The 22,444-nt window shown below is 52.1% G+C and overlaps 1 protein-coding gene across 2 annotated transcripts; it reads left to right on the top strand.

Annotated features, from left to right (window-relative positions):
• Nucleotides 1-1,227: 1,227 nt before the first annotated feature.
• On the top strand, nt 1,228-20,501 carry PHF19 (PHD finger protein 19). 2 transcript variants are annotated; one of them, XM_012771680.3, is made up of 14 exons: nt 1,228-1,413; nt 1,908-1,989; nt 4,475-4,570; nt 5,044-5,144; nt 5,701-5,849; nt 8,768-8,863; nt 9,622-9,690; nt 9,902-10,022; nt 11,980-12,047; nt 13,624-13,785; nt 14,295-14,382; nt 15,135-15,220; nt 16,167-16,262; nt 17,956-20,501. In XM_012771680.3, the coding sequence occupies exons 1-14, from the start codon at nt 1,228-1,230 to the stop codon at nt 18,296-18,298; spliced, it is 1,743 nt and encodes a 580-aa protein (XP_012627134.2). In that variant the 3' UTR covers nt 18,299-20,501. The 2 variants fall into 2 exon arrangements, with proteins under 2 accessions (XP_012627134.2, XP_075865109.1); XM_076008994.1 differs by lacking the exons at nt 14,295-14,382; nt 16,167-16,262; nt 17,956-20,501 and having other exon boundaries at nt 15,135-15,216.
• The last annotated feature ends 1,943 nt before the right edge of the window (nt 20,502-22,444 follow it).

Raw genomic sequence — 22,444 nt, 5'->3', positions numbered from 1 at the left:
AGGCTGTGTCTGGCGGTGGTGGAGTGTGTGGAGGGGCATGGAGCCAGGTGAGCCAGAAGGGGGAGGAGGAGAGGATGTTGGGGGAGGCTCTGACCACCACTGCAGGCATTGGGGAGCCCCACAAGGCTTCTGGAAGAGAGTTGGCGGCCTGAGGAAGAGTGTGGTGGAGAGGTAAGAAAGCAGGAGTGGCCTGTCCAGCGCTGGGCCTGGCGGTACCCTTCCCAGCCCAGGTGTCTAGCAGAGGCGAGCACAGGCCCGCGAACGAACGGTTACTGAGCGAGTGGTGAGAGAATGGCTCTAGCAAAAGATGAGGCCTGAACTCAGACCCCGACAGGAGGATGGAAAGGAGGCACGGGTGCCTGAAGCCATCGCGCTTGAAATTGGCAGGCCGTGGCAGCTCCTTGGTTGGAGACTCCTGGGTGTACCCCTAGCAATGGGAAAGCCGTGGGTGGAATAACGTGGCGAGAGGTGTGGAGGGGCTGGCGTGGGGACGGCTCCACGGCTTGGAGCACATGTGCGTCTAGGTGAAAGTCTAAGTGGATTTAAAAGTCCCAGAATTGGTTTCCATTAAATCTTCCTATAATTGAGAACAGAAAAGGGGATTACAAAAGACACAGATGGCCCAGTCTACACCAGTCCTCAAGCCACCGAGGGTTTTCCTTTCTAGGTGACTTTTCTCTAGACAGCTCTCAGGCTAGGGGGGCGGGGGTATAAAACAGCCCGGTGCTTGTGTGCTATTTGGGGGGTGGAGGTGGCCCGCCACCACCTGGAAGGCCCCCCACCCAGAGAACACGGAGTGTGTTTGCTCGAGGGAAAAAGGGATAAAGCCTCGGCCTCCTGAGACAGGGAGTGTGGCTGAGGCTCGCTGGACAGGGGACGTTGCTCTGTGTTGTTGAGAGATCCATTGTTTTTGGAAGGCAGCACAGGGAGGCTGGGAAGAGACAGGACTGAATTTCGCATTCGCTCCCCCGATTATGAACCATGGCTCTGCCTCTGGCCCATCAGCCTCTTCTTACCATACCTCGGTTACCCTATCTGTAAAATGGGAATAATAATGTCTCCGTCATGAGGTTGTCGGGAGTAGTCAGTGAAATAATAAACATGTCTTGTACCTAGCACAGGTTACGGATGTGGAAGTTTTCTCCCTTCCCGTGCTGGGCTTTCTGGAGCAGGGGAGCGAGAGGTAAAAGCTCTGTTCTCTTTCTCTCCCAGTGTCAGTGGAAGCTGATGGAGAATCGAGCTCTGGATCCAGGGACTCGGGACTCCTATGGTGCCACCAGCCACCTCCCCAACAAGGGGGCCCTGGCGAAGGCCAAGAACAACTTCAAAGACCTGATGTCCAAGCTGACGGAGGGCCAGTATGTGCTGTGCCGGTGGACAGACGGACTGTATTACCTCGGGAAGATCAAGAGGGTAAACCTTTCCTCTCGGGCCCCTGGTCCTAGGCTCGGCGTCTCTCTGCCCATCCTCCAGCCTGGCGCTCAGACCGGTGATGGAGGGGGCATTGCCGGGGAATTCCCTCTGGTTCCTCACGCACAACCGCTGGCAGCGAGAGAAGCCAGAGCCTGGTTTTGCAGGTGCCGTTCTTAAAGCCAACACCATCCAACCAGCTGTTTAGAAAAGTGCGCTGAGGGCCTGCAAAACAGAATGAAATCAGGTTGCAGAGGACCACAGATGACCATCCAGCCGGTTCTGTCCTCAACATTCCCTCCAAGTGGGCATCCCCAGTCCCTGGCTGTATGACTCCAGTGACAAGGAGTGCACCACCTCCACGAACAGCCACCCCCCTTACCCCTCTAGCCTCGCCCTGCTTTCTGGAGCCCATGGAGACAAAAATGGGGGAGGAAGACCATGTTCCAGGTAGGCTTTCCCCAGCCCTTCCTCACATTGGCCTCTCCGTTCCCCAGGTCAGCAGTTCCAAGCAGAGCTGCCTTGTGACCTTCGAAGATAATTCCAAATACTGGGTCCTGTGGAAGGATATACAGCATGGTGAGTTTGCCTAACATCCTGGGTCCCCCACCCTCCCCAGGTCCTCTCGTCTCCTCTGCCTTCACTTTTTCCTTCTCTCCTTCTGTCTCTTACTCCTGGCATCTGCCTTTGTCTGTGGCCCCCAGGCCCGGCTGAGGTGACGATCAGGTGGCCAGTTGTGCGCTTACTCGGCAAGGTGCTTAGGACATCTATCAGCCCTTTGAGTGCTTAGACCTTGTGATGGGGACAGGGCAGGTGGGGATGTGGCTCAGAGAGGTAGTAGGAGGCTGGGACTGGGTCTCAGGCCTGTGTGTGCTTCCTTGCTGTGTGACATCTGCTGCTCAAGGCTCTGGGTGTCTGCCTAGGAAAGGGGAGGGGCCCAGGTACTCGGAATTGTCACCTCTAATTGCCAGCACAAGGCCCCCATTTAACACATGGGTAAAACTAGTGGAGGCAACTTTATCCATGGGGCAAGGAGTAGGGGAGTAGGGGAAAGACCCAGAAAGCAGAGATGGGCCAGGCAGGGTGAGGATAGAGAGGCCCGGCTGGAGCTAGACGAGCTTTAGAAAGGAAAGGGAGCAGGGCAGGTACCATCACTGCCTTCAGAAAGCTGGCATCTTTGTCTTACAGAGGTGGCAAATCGGGGACATTCTTGCCAACATTCTCCCTCCCCATGCACACGACAGGCATTAGTCGTCAGTCACAACACTCATATACTTCCAACATGGAGCTCCAGGCAGCCAGTACCCGTCAGTCAGAGTTGGCATGAGAGGAGAAACCTGTTTGTCCTTTATGCTCTAACAGGAAAAGAGACAAGGCCGTTCCAGCTCTGCCACTTACTAGCTGCATATCCTAGGGCAAGTAACGTGAACTCCCTGGGTCTTAGTCTTTTCATCTAAAAGAAGGAGATAATGAAAGTGCCAGCTTCACAGGGTGGTCGGGAGCATTAAACAAGATAATCCATATAAAATGCTAGTTCAGTGTGACTGAGTTGTAGAGAAGTAGTTCATCAAGAATGTGTTACCGTAAGAGATGATTCCAAGAAGCCTGCCAAGTAGAGGCCACGGAACCCAGCCAGTTCGTAGGGCTTTCAAATTGCCCCTTTGTCCAAGAATGGCCAGTGCAGACTGATTCTTCTCCAAGCCCCTAAATTTATCAGATAAAGACCCAAAACAATGAGTTACCGTCTTGTTGAAAGCCTAGGAGCCAGATGGAGAAGACTGCCCACCCTGTGTAGAAGCCCACCCTGCACCAGCCTCCATGGAGGTGCTGTAGTGCTGGGCAGGGGACCGGCTTGTCTCCCAGCCAGAGGACTGCTCCTCCCAGACAGAATGGTGGCCCCTTGGCATCTCCCAAGAAGGGAGCCCAAGGCTGAGCACCACCGTAGTTACTGATCCATCGCTTCATTAAGCCAATGAGAATTTCCGGAGACCCACTGTGGGCACCAGCTTCCTGGGGGCAGATTCAGGAGTAAGAGACAAGGTTCCTGCCTGGCCATGTATTCAACCAACATGTCTTGGAACACCTGTTACACGCGACACTCTATATGAAGTCCCGGGGACACAGGGATAAAGGGATACCATTTCTGCCTTTATAAAACATTTAGCCTGCTGGGGAAATATTAATAAGACAGAAGCACACAGCAAAATGTGTTTAATGTATTCATACAAACCTTTCACACATAAAAACATATTTATTCTTCGACCAAAAAAAAAAAAAAAAGAGAGAGAGAGAGAGATGGAGAGGGAATCTGTAGATTAAAAGCAATTTTAAAAACATCAGCCAGTTACCATGTGTGGACTTTATATGGATCTTGATTTAAAAGAACAGACTTAAAATTCTTATGACATTTTTATTTAGGGGGCAGTTGGAAATGTGAACACTGACTGAATTTGTAGATGTTATTAAGCAACTATATTAAATTTAGGTGAAATAAAGGTGCTGTAGTTATGTTTTTAAAAAGGAGTCTTGATCTTTCAGAGATGCATACTGAAATCTTTATGGAAAAATGGGTATCTGGGACTTGATTCAGAATAATTACTGGAAGGAGAAGTGGGTGGGAATATAGTTGAAACAAGATTGGCCATGTGTTCATAATTGTCAAGAACATGGGGTTTCATTTTAACATCCTATTATTGTCCCATAATATAATTTTTAAAAATTATTTAACATAACTGTTTAACAAAACAAGTTAAATCAGGGAGGAGAGGCGGTACGATGTGCTTAAAAGCACAGAGGATTTGATGTCACATAGCTATGGGTTTAAATCCCACATCTCCTACTTACTAGCTAAGCAAGGTATCTAACCTCCCAGAGCCTCAATTGCCCTATCTTTAGAATAGGCTAATGGTAACAGGCACCTCAGAGAGGTTGGGGAAAGGCAGTGAGGTAGCACATGGGGCCCAGCGCTAAGCCCAGTACGTGGAGCAGCTCAGCACCTGGACTGACTGTAAAACTTTCCTAATTCCCGTGAGCTGGACCTGACCCTAGAGGGCCTGTCTTTCAGCTGGCGTTCCAGGAGAGGAGCCCAAGTGCAACATCTGCCTGGGGAAGACATCAGGGCCTCTGAATGAGATCCTCATCTGTGGGAAGTGCGGCCTGGGTGAGTGGAGGGAGCGGGGCACGGAGAAGGCCCTGACCTGTGGGTCCCCCACACTGGCCTCTAAGGGCACTACTTCTGACTGTTGGGGCCCCGGCTGGCTTCCTGTTTCTCTTGGAGCATATGATAAAAGGGGGCCAGTCTCTGTGAATAAGGGCCAGGGAGGTGACCTTGGGGAAAGCTGGGAAAGTACAATGGGAGTATGCAGCTTGGGGCCCCCCTAGGTGGAGAGGTTGGGTGGGAAAGATGGGGCACAGGCAGACCGTGGTGCCTGCCCCACTGGCCAATGGTGTCATTTAGTGCCCAGCCTGGACACCGATTTGGCCACCTTGGCGGGCATCACCAGCCAGTCCCCTGGCAGCTGGCAGGCAGAACTCCTAGGACTTCCTGCAGCCCTCCCAGCCTTGCCACCTTTGGGCCGCCTGGCCTTGGGCCACTGCTTCCTGTGGGCACTCACTACCCCTCCTCTGCCGTAGGTTACCACCAGCAGTGCCACATTCCCATAGCAGGCAGTGCCGACCGGCCCCTGCTCACACCCTGGTTCTGCCGACGCTGCATCTTCGCGCTGGCTGTGCGGGTGAGCCCTGTGTCCCTCCCAGTCGCTGCTTCTCCTGCCTCCTCCAGTCGGGCAGCCCAGAGAACCCCTGAGCTCAGGCCTGACTCCCCATCACGCAGCCTGAGCTCCAAGCAGAAGGGCCATACCTGGGCTTTGGAGACAGAGGGCGCCTCTGCCACGTACCGGCTGTCTGTCCTTGGCCAGGTTCCACTGCTTGCTGAGCCTATTTCCTCATCTGTAAATGGACACGGATTTGGTGTCAGAAGTAGGAGGACCCCAATAAATGGTGCTTTACTATTAAAAGAGAAAACCCATATAATGTCCACACTTAATACATATTGGTAATTGTCACCTTTATTGTGCCTATTACTATTAATACTATTATGAATACGAATGGAGATCTTTCTGGGATAGAGGGGACGGTTTGGAATTGGAGAGAAAAAGCTTTGTGTCTCCGACCACACTGGAATATCTGCGGGTACCCCTAAGCCCTGGGCAGCATTTCCCTTGATAGCCGTGTGCCCGCGTGTGGCCCAGCCGGGACCGGCAGTTGACTCAGGTCCTGGTCTCCCCCCAGAAAGGCGGCGCGCTGAAGAAGGGCGCCATCGCCAGGACGCTGCAGGCCGTGAAGATGGTGCTGTCCTACCAGCCGGAGGAGCTCGAGTGGGACTCGCCCCACCGCACCAATCAGCAGCAATGCTACTGCTACTGCGGCGGGCCCGGAGAGTAAGGCCGCGGGCCGGGGCCCCAGGGAGGCGGGGCAGGGCCGGCCGGACAGAAGCCAGCCGGGAGAGTCAGGCCTTGGGGACTGGGACTGGGCCTCGAGGGGCCGGCCCGTAGTGTCAGCCACGGGGGCGGGGCCTCGGGGGGCGGGCCTGGAGAGTCAGCCACGGGGGCGGGGCCTCGGGGGGCGGGCCTGGAGAGTCAGCCACGGGGGCGGGGCCTCGGGGGGCTGGCTTGGAGTGTCAGCCACGGGGGCGGGGCCTCGGGGGGCCGGCCCGTAGTGTCAGCCGCGGGGGCGGGGCCTGGGGGGCTGGCTTGGAGTGTCAGCCACGGGGGCGGGGCCTCGGGGGGCTGGCTTGGAGTGCCAGCCACGGGGGCGGGGCCTCGGGGGGCCGGCCCGTAGTGTCAGCCACGGGGGCGGGGCCTCGGGGGGCCGGCCCGTAGTGTCAGCCACGGGGGCGGGGCCTGGGGGGCTGGCTTGGAGTGCCAGCCACGGGGGCGGGGCCTCGGGGGGCCGGCCCGTAGTGTCAGCCACGGGGGCGGGGCCTCGGGGGGCGGGCCTGGAGAGTCAGCCACGGGGCCGGGGCCTGGGGGGTGGGGGGCTGGCTTGGAGTGTCAGCCACGGGGCCGGGGCCTCGGGGGGCGGGCCTGGAGAGTCAGCCACGGGGGCGGGGCCTCGGGGGGCGGGCCTGGAGTGTCAGCCACGGGGGCGGGGCCTCGGGGGGCGGGCCTGGAGTGTCAGCCACGGGGGCGGGGCCTCGGGGGCCGGCCTAGAGGGTCAGCCGCCGGGGTCCGGTCTCGCACGGGGTCGGGTCTCGCAGGGCGGGCCGGAGCAGGGCTCCAGGGAGGCGAAGCAGGTTAGGGAGCACCTGGTGGCCGGGGCAGGGGGTAAAGGGCGAGGGCCTGGAGAGTCGCCTGGGGAACAGAATCCGAGGAGGCAGGGCCTCGAGGGGCAGTCCCCGAAGGTAAGGCTTTGGGTAGGGTCCCAGGGGGCGGGACCTCACGGGGAGAACGGAAGATTAAGGCCCTAAGGCCGGGCTCCCGGTAGTGTCTGTCACTCTAGAGCACTGAGGGTAGAGGGCAGAGGGCAGAGGTGTGTCCTCGGAGCACCGTGGGAAAGAAAAAGTATTGAGTGTTTAAGAGCTTAGGCCCCCAACACTCGGTCCTGATCCTCCCAGGACGTCCACACCCTGGCTCTGCCCCTTACCAGATGGAAACCCATGAGCCTCAGTTCTCTTAATAGTTTCTTGGTCTTGTGGTTGTGAGCAGGGTGTGAATTATATAATTTACATAAAGGTTCACACAGTACCTGGCACTTGGTAAGCACTTTAAAAATGTGATGGTGGTCGGGCTACTAATGTATGGAAGCCAAGATAACCTTTTCATCGTCAAAGCCAATGTAACAGGCTATTGGTGAAATATTAAAATCCTTTTCCCTGGAGAAGTGCAAACAGGAGCTGGGGGTCCTGCATATTGGGGATGCTTGGAGGGGATCCTTGCCCTGGGTGGGGCAAGAGTCTTTGATCCTTCCTTGCCAACCTGGGCCTCCATGTAGCCTGCTCCCTTGGGCTGACTGCACCAGGCATTGTGGAAGGAAACACAGACGAGTGTCTGCCCTCAGGAAATGCAGCCTTCGGGACCCTCTGAAGTCTTGAATCTCAGCCCCAAGGTCTGTGGATAACTAAGGGTCCAGAGGCAGTAGTTACAGCCCAGCTGAGTAACTTGGGTACTCACTTGACCCACCTTATCTCTCACAGGGGTTTAATTACCTCAGCTTCTTCAACTTCCCCAAGTGTTGGGAGGCCTAAGAGATAACAGACGAAGAACTGCTTTCAGAAACCTTTGCAGCATTAAGGCAGTGCTTCTCAACACTTACTAGGCAGAGTTGCACAGGGTGATTATTAAAAATGTATCCCAGAGGCTTCCCCAAAGATCAAATAGGTCTGGAATGGACCAAGGAATCTGCATTTTAACCTGTACCTCAGGCTGGGCGCTGTGGCTCATGCCTGTAATCCTAGCACTCTGGGAGGCTGAGGCGGGCAGATTGCTTGAGGTCAGGAGTTCGAAACCAGCCTGAACAAGAGCGAGACCCTGTCTCTACTATAAATAGAAAGAAATTAATTGGCCAACTAATATATATAGAAAAAATTACCCGGGCATGGTGGTGCATGCCTGTAGTCCCAGCTACTCGGGAGGCTGAGGCAGCAGGATTGCTTGAGCCCAGGAGTTTGAGGTTGCTGTGAGCTAGGCTGACACCAGGGCACTCACTCTAGCCTGAGCAACAAAGTGAGACTCTGTCTCAAAAAAAAAAAAAAAAAAAAACAAACAAAAAACCTATACCTCACACCTCACCTGACAAAGGATGAACAAAGCATTGATAGTTATCAAGGGAATAACCTTTTACTCTTCATTCATATTCACTGGATAGCTGCTAGATGGCCATGGTAGGGTAGGTTTAATACCAGGTGGGAAGAACCAGATGCCCTGCCCCCATGAAGCTTTCAGGAGCCATTATTCTCCCATGAAGTCTCCTGGGCAAACCTTTCCCTGTCAGTGGTGTTTGGGAAGCAACATGTCCAGAGATGGGGGCTCTAGGGTGGCATGGCAGGGGAACAATGGCTTTGAAGTCATGAAGATCAGAACTTAAATCGCCATCCTCCACTTGCTGAGCAAAGCATTTAACTTCTGACTCATCTATAATATGGGGACAGTGGCCCATCTTTTGCCAAATGGCGAGATCAGAAGAGACAGCATATACTTGGCTCCCAGGTCCTCCCCTGGCACAGCCTAAGTGTTCAGTAATTGTGAGTTCTCTTCCTGTTCTACTGGTGGAGGGCAAGTTTATAGTGAGAAAGGTTGCTGAGGCTCATCCTTGCCTGGGAGTATAGTCACAGCTGATCCTGGTCTCTCTGTCTCTCAAGATGGTACCTGCGGATGCTGCAATGTTACCGGTGCAGGCAGTGGTTCCATGAGGCCTGCACCCAGTGCCTCAATGAGCCCATGATGTTTGGAGACCGGTAGGTGATAATTTGGCCCAGTTGAGCCTTGGGGGTGGGATGAGGGGCCACGGATGGCAGCAGCAACTCTTTCACATGGCCTGCCAGGCCCCAGACAAGGAGGGGTCTATGGTAATGTACACCTTCCTGTCTATGGGAGGCAGTTCAGGGTAGGGGAGCCCTGGCTATGCCAGAAGGCAATAAAGAAACATGCTGGGCCACATCCCTGGTTGCCATTGGTTAATGGGGTACCTTAGACAAATCCTTGCCTTCCCTAAGCCCCAGTCTCTTAAGTGTCTGGGGAAGGAGGAGAAACAGTCCCCACCCCATCCTGCCCAGGGTTGCTATAGAAGCCACTGGGGAACTGGATGTCTTTATCCAGCTTCTAACCCATGAGGCTAAGCTAATGGAGGCATTATGTATGTCAAACCAAATATTGTATGTCTTCTGGTTGGTGTCCCAAGTCATTTGTGATTGTCTGTGTGAGGTTGTCTCAGAGGGGAAGAGGGTGACCACTGCAGCCAGCCTAGCTCAGCTCACTCTCTATGAACTCAGCCATACTTCAGGGCAGTATTTGGGAAGAGCTTTGGGGTAGGGGTTAGAAGGGTTGGAGGAATATTTCTTCATCCCAGTCCTGCCCTGTCCTTACCTCCTAGAGGCCACCAGCCCCAGAAGGGAGAATGCCGACTAAAGGAAGGCAGGTCGGCAGGGAGGGTGTTGGACCAGGGTGGGGTGTTAGAGCCCCTCCCACCACAGGCCCCCTCTCCACCCACCCACAGGTTCTACCTGTTCTTCTGCTCCGTGTGTAACCAGGGCCCAGAGTACATTGAGAGGCTGCCCCTGCGATGGTGAGAGAGTGGGGCTTAGCCCCAACCCACCCTTCCTCCTCCCAGCTCTTGCCCTCCCTCTTCCATCCTCTCTCCTGGAACAATTCCATTTCCAGCTGCTGGGTCCCAGCCTTGCCTCTGCCTGAGGCTGAGGCAGGAGGCTCAAGCCCTAGCTGGGCAGGGTTCTGCCTCACCTTGCCCCACCTCCTTGCCTCCTTGCCCCCTTGCCCAGGGTGGACGTGGTTCACCTGGCCCTCTATAACCTGGGCGTGCAAAGCAAGAAGAAATACTTTGACTTTGAGGAGATCCTGGCCTTTGTCAACCACCACTGGGAGCTCCTGCAGCTTGGCAAGGTATGCAGGGCCATGGGATGTCAGAGTGGCAGGAGTCAGAGAGGTGTGCTCAGGGCTAGGATCTAGGTTTCTGAGCTCTCACCCTGGAGCTGCTGCATTCCTGAGTCCAGGCCTGTGAGCTTGTGCCCTCTTAGGGCCCTCCTGAGCCCAGATTTCTACAGTGGGCGACTGGGGACTCACAGACTCAGCTGTGGGGAGCTGGGGCCCTGGATCACATCTAGCTGCAGCAGGGCTCTCCGCTGAGCATCTGACCCACTCCAGATTTCCTGGCTAGGATGGAGAGTAGAGGTCTACCTCTGCTGAGCCTGTTCTGAACAGTGGGTCACCAGGGGCCTGGGAGCCCCAGATCCACGGAGTGAAGTAACACACCAAGACTTTCAGAATGTCAGAGCTGGAGAGTGACTTGCCTATGGTCAGCAGAGCTCTGGGGCTGAGCCAGAGCTGGAGCCAGGCTTCCCTAACCACTCCTTCAGCGCGGCTCTGCCCCTTTCCTAAGGACACCCTTAGAATCTGCCCCACCACATACAAAAGATGCACCTTCTCCACTGACTGCCCCAGATCCCTCTTTGATAAGACAGGGATTTTTGTTTCCCTTTTTGTTTTGTTTTGAGACAGAGTCTCACTCTGTCACCCTGAGTAGAGTGCAGTGGTGTCATCGTAGCTCACTGCAACCTCAAACTCCTGGGCCCAAGTGAGCCTCCTGTCTCAGCCTCCCAAGTAGCTGGAACTACAGGCATGCACCACCATGCCTGGCTAATTTTCCATATTTTTTGTAGACACAAGGTCTTGCTCTTGCTCAAGCTGGTCTCGAACTCCTGACCTCAAGCAATCCTCCCGCCTCAGCCTTGCAGAATGTTAGGATTATAGGCATGAGCCACTGAGCCTGGCTCAAGGATTTTTTTTAAAGTAATCTTTATGCTTTGCAAAAGGTTTTATATATGTCTTCATTTACAGTATTAGATAATTTATAAAAGATATACATATATTATAAAGCCTTAAAAGATAGAGTTGGTATTTTTAAAAATAACTTTATTCTGATTTATTAAAAAAAAATCATACATGTTCCTGGTAGAAAAATTTTAAAGTATAAGGAAGTATACTTTTAAAAAAATCCATATTCTTATGACACCACCCAGAAATAACTAGAAATAACATTAGAAATAACACAAAGGAAATAAGTACATTTACTTTGATTCTTTTCTATGCATGTTAAAAAAATCCATATTCTTATATGACACCACCCAGAAATAACTAGAAATAACATTAGAAATAACACAAAGGAAATAAGTACATTTACTTTGATTCTTTTCTATGCATGTTAAAAAAATCCATATTCTTATATGACACCACCCAGAAATAACTAGAAATAACATTAGAAATAACACAAAGGAAATAAGTACATTTATTTTGATTCTTTTCTATGCATGTTTCATTTTACATGCTTTAGATGATATAGCATATACAATTTTCAATCATCTTTTTTAAGTTTACATTATAGCATAAATACTTTTCCATATTATTATGGAATCTTCATAAACATTTTTAATGGCTGCATTAGTTTCTACCATCGTTTACTTGTTTCCTTCCTGTTGGGCATATACTTTCTTTGCCATTTGTCCACCATTAGAAACAATGCCACAGCGAACGTTTTTGTATGTGAAATTTTGTTCAGGTTTCATATTGTATCTGCAGATATAGATTCCATGATGGAATCCATGGAGTGTGTTATGGGGTCAAGGGTATAGACATTGTTAAAGCTCTTTATTCTATCCATTTCCAGATGGGGAAATGAGCTCAGAGAGGTGAAAAGTCTTGTCTGAGATCATGCAGTAGTCAGTGGTCCTCACCTGGAGGGCTCAGAAGCGTCAGGAGATGGACAGGAGGGAGGGGACAGGGGCTGGGGCTTCCCCCATGCCTCATGCCTGGGTCTGACTGTCTGCTGGCCTGTTCTCCTCAGCTCACCAGCACCCCCGTGACAGATCGAGGACCACATCTCCTCAACGCTCTCAACAGTTACAAAAGCCGGTATGTGCGGGGAGGGGAGGGAATGGTGAGGGCCCCCCATTGGTGGGACTTCAATCTAAAAGTTCTTTCTATCTCAGACTTTGTACAAGCTGTGCTCCCTGCCTGGGTCCCCCTCCCCTTCTTGTTGACTCTATAAACCCTTCCCATCCTTCAAGATCCAGGGAGCCCCACAGCCTTTGTGAAACCTCCCTGACCACCCCAGCAGCCTGGCACATTTGGCTCTGGGCTCCACTCCATTGGGGGTATACCCTGCTCTGTGAGGGCCCCTCCTGCTCTAGTCATCTAGGGTTCTGGGCCAGGCACTGAGGGATCCATGCGTCGTTTCTCAGGTGGGCTGCAGCCTCCTGACCTGTCCCCCAGCGTGTGTCCTTCCATCTGGGGTTCTCAGCACACACAGGCGTCAGCGTCCCTCACCACCACCCCAGCCGGGTACCAGGCTCCTTAACCACTACGGTACCGGTCGGCCGCAAAACCTTGCCCACAGCCGGCACTCACATTCGCACGACAGTTTGTGCTGTGGATTGACAACGAATCCGTTTTGCTCTTGTGTGATGAGGAAAGCTGTAAAGCACTGAAAGCTTGCTTTACCTTTACAGGCAGCTTTACTTGTAATGTAAATCAGAATAGGTAACATATACATATATGTTTAGTTACGTTATTTTTAAATGTTCACAATTTTATTTTGATAAATGAAAAATTAGAAAAGTCATATCACGGCTGTCAGCTAAAGTCGACACTCGGCTGTGCGCCTTCATATCACAGCTGTTGGTACCGAAGTGGTTAATCTGGCATTTTAGGATCAAGCCCAGCCCATGTCTTCTGCCACTGTCCCTTTGCTTTATTTATTCTGGGTGCCAGCCACACTGAGCCCTTTCCCACTCGGTGCTTTTGCTTGTACTCTTTTATATTTTTTTATTTTTTCATACTCTTCCCTTTGCCAAGGTTACTCTTTTATTCACTTGTTCCGTCAAGAAGTATTGAATTGCTGCTCTATATCAGACCCTGTCCAGGTGCTGAGACCGCAGTAGGGAATGAGAAAAGGTCCCTGCTTCCATGAAACCTTTCCAGACACTTCTAGGCAAAACTGCTCACCCTCCCTTCCACATGCTCAGGGTTTGAGGCCCAGACTCTTCAGTACATGAGGCCTTCAGCCCTCCCTGTAGACTGTCCCCTGAAGGCAGTGCTGTGTCTGAGTCACTTCAGCAGTGTACAAGGGAGGAGGAAAATGCCTGGAGGTGCTTTCGGTCTCCTGAGGAGAGGTGAGAACAGAATAAGGTAGACTGTAGTATCAGTTCCACTGTGAGCTGGAGGAGGCCTTCCTGTAGGAGGCTGCCTTGGAGTTGATGGAGGAGGAGAAGGAAAGAGACAAGAACAGCAAGACTCACACTATGCATGGGGGGGGAGCCACCAGCTACACCCTCAGTCACCCTCTGCGACTCCTCATCCCAGCGTCTCCAGAGGCCACTCTGGATTTTAGCTCTGGGTCCAGGGAGGCAGGGGCTTAATGCTTGCCCTGCTCCCTAGGAGGATGCGCTGACGGACTCCAGAGCTGTCTCCTCCCCTTGCCCACCCTCAGGTTCCTCTGTGGCAAGGAGATCAAGAAGAAGAAATGCATCTTCCGCCTGCGCATCCGCGTCCCCCCCAACCCGCCAGGGAAGCTGCTACCTGACAAGGGACTGATGCCCAGTGAGAGCGGTGCCTCCTCCGAGCTGCGTAAGAGAGGAAAGAGCAAGCCTGGGTCAGTGCTCCAGCCCGGGGGCTAGGGCTGTGGCCCAACTTGGTTTCTCTGCTCCCAGCTCCCTGGACAGTCTGTGGCATCCAAGGAAGCAAGGAGGACCTGGACCTAGCTAGCGCAGCTGCAGGCACCCGAGCGCTAGTTAGGGGCTGAGCGGGACCTGGTCCCAGATCCCGACTCCTTCCACCACAGCCCCGTTACCTCAGGGAGGGAGACCCGGATCGTGGGGCCCAGCCTTGCTGGACGAGGACCTGGGCAGAGAGGCGAAGGGGAAGGTGGCGTGTGTGAGGGGTCCCCAGCCCTCCTAGCTGAGCGTTAGGGGCAGGGCGTCTGGATGCACGTGCGTGGGGAGGCGCCTTCTTTTTCTGCCCACCCCCCCATCCCCCTGCTCCCCAGGCCTCCCTGGGAAGGTGCTGCTGTTGTCAGGAGCCCTGGCCTGCCACTCCTGAGGCACCACCCTCTGGGCCCTCAGGCTCTGACTCGGCCACCCTTTCCCTTTTCTGTCTCCACAGTTTGTTGCCTCACGAATTCCAGCAGCAGAAAAGGCGAGTTTATAGAAGAAAAAGGTCAAAGTTTTTGCTGGAAGATGCTATTCCCAGTGTTAGTTCTTTGTTTTCTTACTTTCCATTCTCACGCACAGGGTCAGCACATATCAGGGATTCCTGTGCAGAAAACTCTGACCCCCAGGCCCAGGGGACTCTCCCATGTCCCTTAAGGGAGAAACCAGTTCCTATTACGGCTAAATGAGGGAAAGCCGGGTACTCTAAGACCTCTCCTTTACCTCCCCAAATTCTCCCAAGAGCCCAGAGTGGGAGGGGGGGGGGGAAGAGCAGGCAAAATTCTTTCCCTCACTGTCCAGATGGGGAAACCGAGGGCAGGGTGGAGCAGTGACCGTCCTGAGTCACCAAGGCTCCAGAACACTTTCTTTCCTTCTTTAGTAACCCTGTGTCCTGACTGGAGCCCTCCCTGTGGGCAGTAATGCTAACGACGCCTCATCTCCCAGCACGCTACATTTTGCAAGGCACTTTTACAATTATTTAATTTTACGGTGCTTCCTGACACCCCTAAGAGTGAAGTAGGACAGAGGTTATTGTCCTCATTTTGCAGCTGAGGTGACTAAGGCCCAGAGAGTTGAAAGTTGTATAGTTGGCTAGAGGCAAAGCCAGGACTAGGACTCACCGGTGAGGACCTGGAATAACAAGGAAGTGACAAGCCTTACCCTAGGGAGGGTCCAGCCCTCAGCAGCCCTGGCTGAACAGCAGGCAGCCTGTGTGGCCCTCAGCTGGGCGCTTGTGGGAGGCGGACCTGATCCTCACTAGCTGACTACTCCCCTCTCCTTCCTGTGTCCACAGAGTGACTTCACCTCTGCCTGGAGCACCAACCACCACCTCGCCAGCATATTTGACTTCACGCTGGATGAAATCCAGAGTTTAAAAAGGTATCAGTGAGGGACCTAGTGGAGAGGTTGCTCTGGAGACTGGGATGGAACCACATGGGGAAGCTATCTCCATTCCCCAGCAGTGCAGGAAGGTTCTGGAAGGGGCAGAGCAGAAAGCCTTCTTAGGAGGTGGAGCTCCTGTGGGCCATTCTGAACCCCCAGTTAGAAGGGTCCTTGTGGCACCGGTCTGTCTGACAGGTCTTTTTACACTAGAGCTTTCAGTATGACATTCCCGTGCCCAGAACAGCGATCAAGGCCTGCCTTGCTTGGCCCTCCCTACCCCTCCAGCCCCCATCCTGCCTTACACTTTCTGCCCAAATTGCTGTGGTCACCTCACACTCAACTGTACTGCCTGATGCCTCCTCACCTTTGCTCATGCTGTTCCCTCTGCCTGGAATACCCTTTGCCCCACCCTACCCCATCTGAAAGCTCAAGACAACCCCAGCTCATCCAGGAAGCCTTTGCTAGCCCTCCCCAGTCCATTCCAAGGGGAGGGACTGCATCTTCCATCATTTTATTTCCAATATTATTAACCGTCATTCAGTGCTTACCTGATGGCTTGGAAGGAGCGAGGGTTTTACTCAGACAGACTTGAGCTCCAAACCCTATGTTCCAGTGTGGCTTTAGCTCAATTCCTTAACCTCTCTGAACCTCCTCATTTGTTTTTCTCAAATAAGCTATGCAAATGAAAGTACTTTTAACTCGTAAAGTGTTGCACCAGTGCCTCAGATCCTGCTCATTAGTTATTGTCACCAGTGCTTATATCAGCACCAGGAAAGGGTGGTCAGGGAAGGCTTTTGGAGGCAATGGGAAGATGGGCTTCCGCTGGGATGCAAGTCAGAGGGGCAGAGAGACAGCTGGATAGCTCCCAAGGGCTCCTGAGGACCAGTTTGGCAGCACCTTGCTGGCTGGGCCAACGGCAGGCTCACCCTCTCCCTCTTCTCAGTGCCAGCTCAGGCCAGACATTCTTCTCAGATGTGGACTCCACGGACGCTGCCAGCACCTCTGGCTCCGCCTCCACCAGCCTCTCCTATGACTCCAGGTGAGCTCCCTGGAGGTCTGGCCTTCAAATTTTACAAGTATCATAATTGCTCCCAACCCCTCCAGCTCCCACTTCTGTGACATGTGGCTCATTCTGTATATCCGAGTCTCGGCAGGAGGACCTGGCTTTCTGTGACTGTGTGAATCTGGCTCTGGGACCCTGTGGTTCATTCTGGGATTCTTAGCCTCTGCATGCCATGCTTTTGCATTCTGTGCCTCTCAGACTGCAGGGTCCCCTGACTTTGGCTCTGGGCTGCCTGAATCTGGTATCTGTCTTCTGGGGACTCTAGGGAAAGAGCCATTTATTTGGAAGCAGATGGAAAGAAGATGGAAGATGCCACTGTGCAGGGTGTAGGGCCTGGGAGAGGGGACAGAACTCCCTGCGGGGCCTGCCCAAGGGTACAGCAGTTTGGCAATAGCTGGTCCTCATGGAGCACGGGGAGACTGGTGCTGCAAAGCATAAGGACTTCTTCTGAACTCTGAGGCTCCTCGAATTGTATTGTAGGATACTTGAGGCCCTTGCAAAGATATAATTAAAAGTATAATGCTGGGCACACTTTCTTGGTATTTCTTGAACATCAGTCACATACACTCAGCTCTTTGAATTATTTTTCAGAGTTTGAGTTTTTTTTCCATTAACAGTAATGGGCTATACTGTATAGCCTAGGTGTGTAACAGGCTGTACCATCTAGGTTTGTGAAAACACATGCTATGAAGTTCACACAACAACAAAATTGCCTTTTCTTAGAACATATCTCCATGTTAATGGGAAAAAAAACCCCAAACTCCTGAGTGTGTGTGACTAACAACCTGGAATGCGTGTTTCCAAGAGTTTCTGAGAAAATGTGCCCACGGTAGCTGGGCTGCAGTTTGGTTCTGTCATTCACGGAGACAGGATTACATGGAAGATCGTGGGTCAGTATGTGTGTGGAAGGTGTGCATTGGTTTGGCCTGAGGAGATGGGGCATCTCGAAGCAGGGGGCCTATAGGTTATAGATGGTTTTAAAAAAAAAGCATAACGCCTATAGAGGTATGTCTCTGAGTCCTTCTTTGTCTCCTGACATCTATGTTTCTCTGCGGTTGCCTCTGTATTTTCATTTATTTCTTCCTGTTTCTTTGGCTCCACTAGTGCTTCAAGTCTTGGTTGCTGTCCCCGGGCATCTGTGAATGTGTACCTTGTCTCAGGTGTCCACTTCTGTAACACCTCTGCTTGTGTGTGTGTGTGTGTGTGTGTGTGTGTGTGTGTGTGTGAGATTGCGTCAGTCTCTCTGTCCAGGATCTGGGGTACAGGGTCCTTTCATCCACAACCCCCATGCCTATCTCTGTGTGACTCGTCTGGCTTCACATGAGCTCTGGTGAGGGACAAGGCCATGTAATCAGGGCCTCTGCACTGCACAGCTTTGGGAGGCTCAGGGAAGGGTGCTCCTGTGCTTGTGTGGTGCTGGGGTCCTGGCTGTAAAGAGCACGTGGCTCACAGTTGGACATACTAAGGTTTGAATCCTGACTTAGCATCTCCCCAGCCGGTTACTTCTCTGTAGCCTCAGTTTCCCTCCTCACAGGGCTGTGTGAGGATCCAGTGAGATAACCCATGGCTAGGCTTGACACAGTGCCCGCGACCTACTAGAGTGCTTAGGGAGAGGAATTTATGATCACACTTCTCTTTCCCATCCTGTCCTCTCCCCCTCCCGATACAGGCGGACAGTGGGCAGCCGTAAGAGGAAGCTGGCAGCCAAAGCGTACATGCCGCTGCGGGCAAAGCGGCGGGCAGCTGAGCTGAGTGGACACTGCCCCTCAGACAGCAGCGCAGAGGGGACTTCCGGCCCCGAGCGGCCAGAAGAAGGCATTGACAGCCACACGTTTGAGAGCATTAGTGAAGATGACTCATCCTTGTCCCACCTCAAGTCATCTATCACCAACTACTTCGGCGCAGCTGGGCGGCTGGCCTGTGGGGAGAAGTACCAGGTGCTGGCTAGGAGGGTCACGCCTGAGGGCAAGGTTCAGTACCTGGTGGAGTGGGAAGGGACCACCCCTTACTGACCAGCCCTGGGGTGGGGGGCAGGAGCCCTGAAAACCAAAGGAGGGACAGCAGAAGCCATAGGCTCCAGTTTTCTCCAGGCTGGGGTGGGAGAGGGAAGCAGGACAGAGCTCCAAGTGCCTGGCAAAGGCCCTGCCTGCTTCTCAGGCCAAGGCCAAGGCCTGTGTCTCTGCTGTGCCAGTTGTGCTCTAGGGCCTCCTCAGGCTCGTCACCTCTTCGCCTGTGTCTCTAAGGTTCCACTGGCTATTTTCCAGTGTCTCATCTCCACACCCCCCCCTCTGTTGACGTGTTCCTCTGAATTTGTGTCTCCCTGGCTCTGTGACCCTTTCTCCTGAGGCCCGAATCTTTGTCACCAGCTCTGTCCCTTAACCTCTCTCATCCCTTTTGAGTGTGTTTATACATCCTACGTGTGCACACTGTCCTTCCAGTGGGTATCTTGACATCTGACCTGTGGGGCAGCCAGTCCTTCCAGGGACTACATTATGACAACAGGAACCTTTGAGAGAGAATGGGAGGAGGTGGATAAGAGTCTGCCTCTCAGAGCTTTTCCCTCCCACTTTCCTGCTACTCTCCTGCCCTTGGAGAGAGGTGGTGGGGGTGGAAGAAGGGCCCCAGGAACACCTATGAGGGGGCAGAGACTCCGAGACTCTTGGATGTAAGGAGAGAAGAGCTGGGTCTGCCTCCGAAGGCAGGGGCACCAGGGCTCAGGTATTCAGGCTGAGAGTGAAGACTGCAGGGGTCAGCTGTGGAAGTCCCGGAAGTTTTTGGTTCCCTGGCCACACTCCCTCCATTGCCATAGACCTGGGCCTAGCCTTGCTGGAGTGGAGGCCTGAGGGAGGGCAGCCATGTTGTGCTACACCCCAAACTGTTTCCAGTGCCTCCCGCCCCTACACCCACCACACATGCAGCCAGACAACACACATCTACTCACACGGAAGTTTCCACACACACTTCCACACCACCGCATGTGCACACGCAGCACACATTCCCTTTGAGGCCAACCTGGCTCCTGCCCTTGGCCTTCTGCAGGGCCCGTGTGCTGCAACTCAGTGTGAGAGCTCAGCTCCTGCCCCTTCTTTCAGCCCCATAGAGAAGCACAGGGGACTCACACTCTTTTCTATATCCCCTGCCCTGCCCAGAAGTTCACAGTCACTTTTTGGGACAGGTTGCAATTTTTAAAGGGCCTATATCACTCAATTCCCTCAAAAGGAAACCTTTGTCAGTGGGGATAGAAATAGAATTCTTAGAACCAACATTCAAAGAATGTTCCCCCTCATCTGGAGGGAAACCAAAATTGGGAGGGGGAAGGGGGCCCCTCATTTTTGCTGCTTCCAGAGATGTTAGAGACTGACTCACTTGATCGGAAAATGAAAAGAAGTGCCTTGAGTTGGGGGGTGGGCACCAGATGGGGACCAGCCTTGCCAACTGCTGCTGTGGCCTCCAGCATGGCTGGGTTCTGCGGGCCGCCAGCGGGAAGGCGAAGGTGTGTGGAATAGTGAGAGGTGGGGGCCAGCAGGCCTGAGAAGCTGGGTTTTCCATTACTAGGCCTGAGTCCCCTCCTCACCTGTGAGCATTCACGGGGTCCCTGAGGTAGCTGAGATGCTCTCTGCCTTAAACCTCTGTTGCCATCGTGCCTTTCAACGGGATCTTACCCTCTGTGCACAGCCCACTTGCTTCCCTCTGCTCCCCTGGCACGGCCCAGGCAGGGACAGGCTGGCTTGGGCCCAGTTTTCTCCCTTCTCAGCCCCACAGCTGCTGCCACTGGGGCCTCCAACTGGGGCCAAGTGGAAGGGGAGCTGAGAAGCCAGCCCCCAGCCCAGCAGGGGTGTGGGGTCTGGGATGCAATCTGTGGCTTCCTGCCAGGCTTTAGAGCACACAGCAGCTGCCCAGGCCTGCTTTCCAGACTTCTGAGGAAGCCCAGGATGAGCAAGGCCTGTTACAGTACAGCTGCACCTTCCCTACTCAGGCTCCAGAGGACTCTGGGCTTCAAGAGGGGAAAGGAGGGAAGGTGGTATCCTCCCTACTTGGGGAAGCATGAGGCCTAACAAGGTGGTCCTGACTCCCCACGCCAGCATTTCATTCATACCAGATCATAGCTGCATTACTGCCAACTGACCCCGTAACCCTCTGCACCTTCTAAAAGATACATGGTTTTGAATTGCTGCTTTTAATAACATTTGTTACATTAAAGTTATAATTAATGTGTCTGATTTACAATTTAAAAGCTCCCTTTAAAACATCATGAACTGGCTCTGGCTTCTGCTCTGGGTTTCCTGGAGGTTGAGGAAGAATGGTGGGACCCATCCTTTGGCCACCTTGCCACTCTTACCACTGCCTAGAACATTCTCTCAGCAATATTCTCACCCTTACTGCCAGAAAGAATAGGGAACATTTTCTCTACTATATGTACCTGATCCATGGGCCAGAAGGATCCAGCTGAAGGCCAACAAGAGGTAAAAGATGGGAAATGAAATTGACCCTGTCAAAATACTTAAATGTAGGTACTAGAAAGCATTACTCAGTACACAAAGGCACACGATTCTAGAAACATGAAATGAGTTCCACACCTGGGCCTGCTAGTTATAACCTGTACCACTTTGGTCAGGTTCCTCTGCTTCAGTTTTCTCACCCTTCAAATGCCAGTGATAATCCTGCCACCCCCTGCTCCCCAAGTGTTGGGAGGGAACTTTTCATGTATGTGACTGATTATTACTTTAAACTTCTCTAAATTCTGGGCAGTTTGGAGAGGTAAAAAAAAAAAAAAAAAGATGTGAAGGGACAGGAAAAAGGTCAGCTACATGGAGGAGAAGGCCATGGGTTCAACTGAATTATACAGTTTCAGGGGTAAAATGTAGCCCGTTAATCCCCTGAGTGAAGGGCTCAGTTGTGTTAATGTCTGCCCTTCATTTACTATTAATACTTTCTTTCTACTGCTCCTTCTGCTTCAACCTTTTAGCTGCCCTTGGCATAAAACCGTAATGGGAGCCCAGGGTGGGGGTAGTGTGGGTTATTCTCTGGGCTGAAATAAATGGAGTGGAATGAAAAGCGAATGGCACTAGGTGTCAAAAGACAGGGTTCTAGTGCAAGCTCTAAAGTGAGCGCAATACACTGGCTGGCCCTCCTAAGCTCAGTGGGCCTCCTGAGCTAGAGAGTGCCTGGTTCTCTGCAGTCTAGGTTAGTATTTCCAAATTGACAACAAACATTTACCTTTGGAGTTTAGGAATAAAAAATTAGAATTCTCAGAAATCCCTCAATTCATAAGCTATTCTTAAAATACTCCATACTCTTTTTCCTCATTATTATGAGTATCTGGATAATAGGCATATTAAGCATAGTAGTATTTACAAAGAACTGTAGCTTACAGGGAATACTTAAAGACAGGAAAATGCCAGGGAACATTTATTGGATATATTCAATTAACACTTGAATATCCTAGCAAGCTTAACAATAGTACACACAATCACATGTCTAAATTGCCAACTCAGAAATTTATTTTGCTTCCAAAGTTTACTTCATAGAATACCAAAGTATTTGCATAAAGTATATTATGTTTATCAAATTATTTGCAAGGAAAACTCACCATTAGCAGCAGACAGGAACAGACACACTTATGACATCACAACAACCAAAAGCAAGACTGACTAATTCAATGGTGACCATTACTCTTTTATATGTGCCTATCTCAGTTCTCTTAGCCTTCAACTTGGCATGTTAGTGTGTTAGTGTTTCTTGCTCTTGTTTTTTATTTGATGAAGTTGGGTTTCTTTAAACCAGAAATGTCTGTAATGACAAACTTTAGTATTAACAGGATATTTACAACACCTTTCCTCATTTACTCAACTGATTTTTCTAGGAATTGTGGAGTCAAAAAATATAAATATGCTAAGAACTGCTGGGAAGGAATTCCCACATGGAAAAACTGGTGTAGGTCCTAGCCCTAGCTCCCACAGCATCATTTCAGGAGGACAGTTTGGAATAGTGCCCAAACCATGAAAGTTGGAGTTATATAGACCCTAAGGACCACTAAACTTCTCTAAACCAGTTCCTTTATTTGTAGAATGGAGATACTATCACCAAACTCCAGATCTGTGGTAAGAAGAAAACAATACAGTAAGTTTTTAAGTGCGAGATCAACTTAGCAATAGATG

The sequence above is a fragment of the Microcebus murinus genome, chromosome 12, assembly GCF_040939455.1.
Source record: "Microcebus murinus isolate Inina chromosome 12, M.murinus_Inina_mat1.0, whole genome shotgun sequence".
Lineage (NCBI taxonomy): Eukaryota > Metazoa > Chordata > Mammalia > Primates > Cheirogaleidae > Microcebus > Microcebus murinus.
The sequence above is the reverse complement of the archived record's forward strand: the minus strand, read 5'-3'. Positions and strand labels throughout refer to the sequence as shown.

Bases quoted from the DNA above. Each gene is read 5' to 3' on its own strand.
- PHF19 (XM_012771680.3), top strand. From the start codon at position 1,228: ATGGAGAATCGAGCTCTGGATCCAGGGACTCGGGACTCCTATGGTGCC. The intron at 1,414-1,907 runs GTAAACCTTTCC...TCCGTTCCCCAG, and splicing joins ACCTCGGGAAGATCAAGAGG to GTCAGCAGTTCCAAGCAGAG. The intron at 14,383-15,134 runs GTTAGTTCTTTG...CTGTGTCCACAG, and splicing joins TGGAAGATGCTATTCCCAGT to AGTGACTTCACCTCTGCCTG.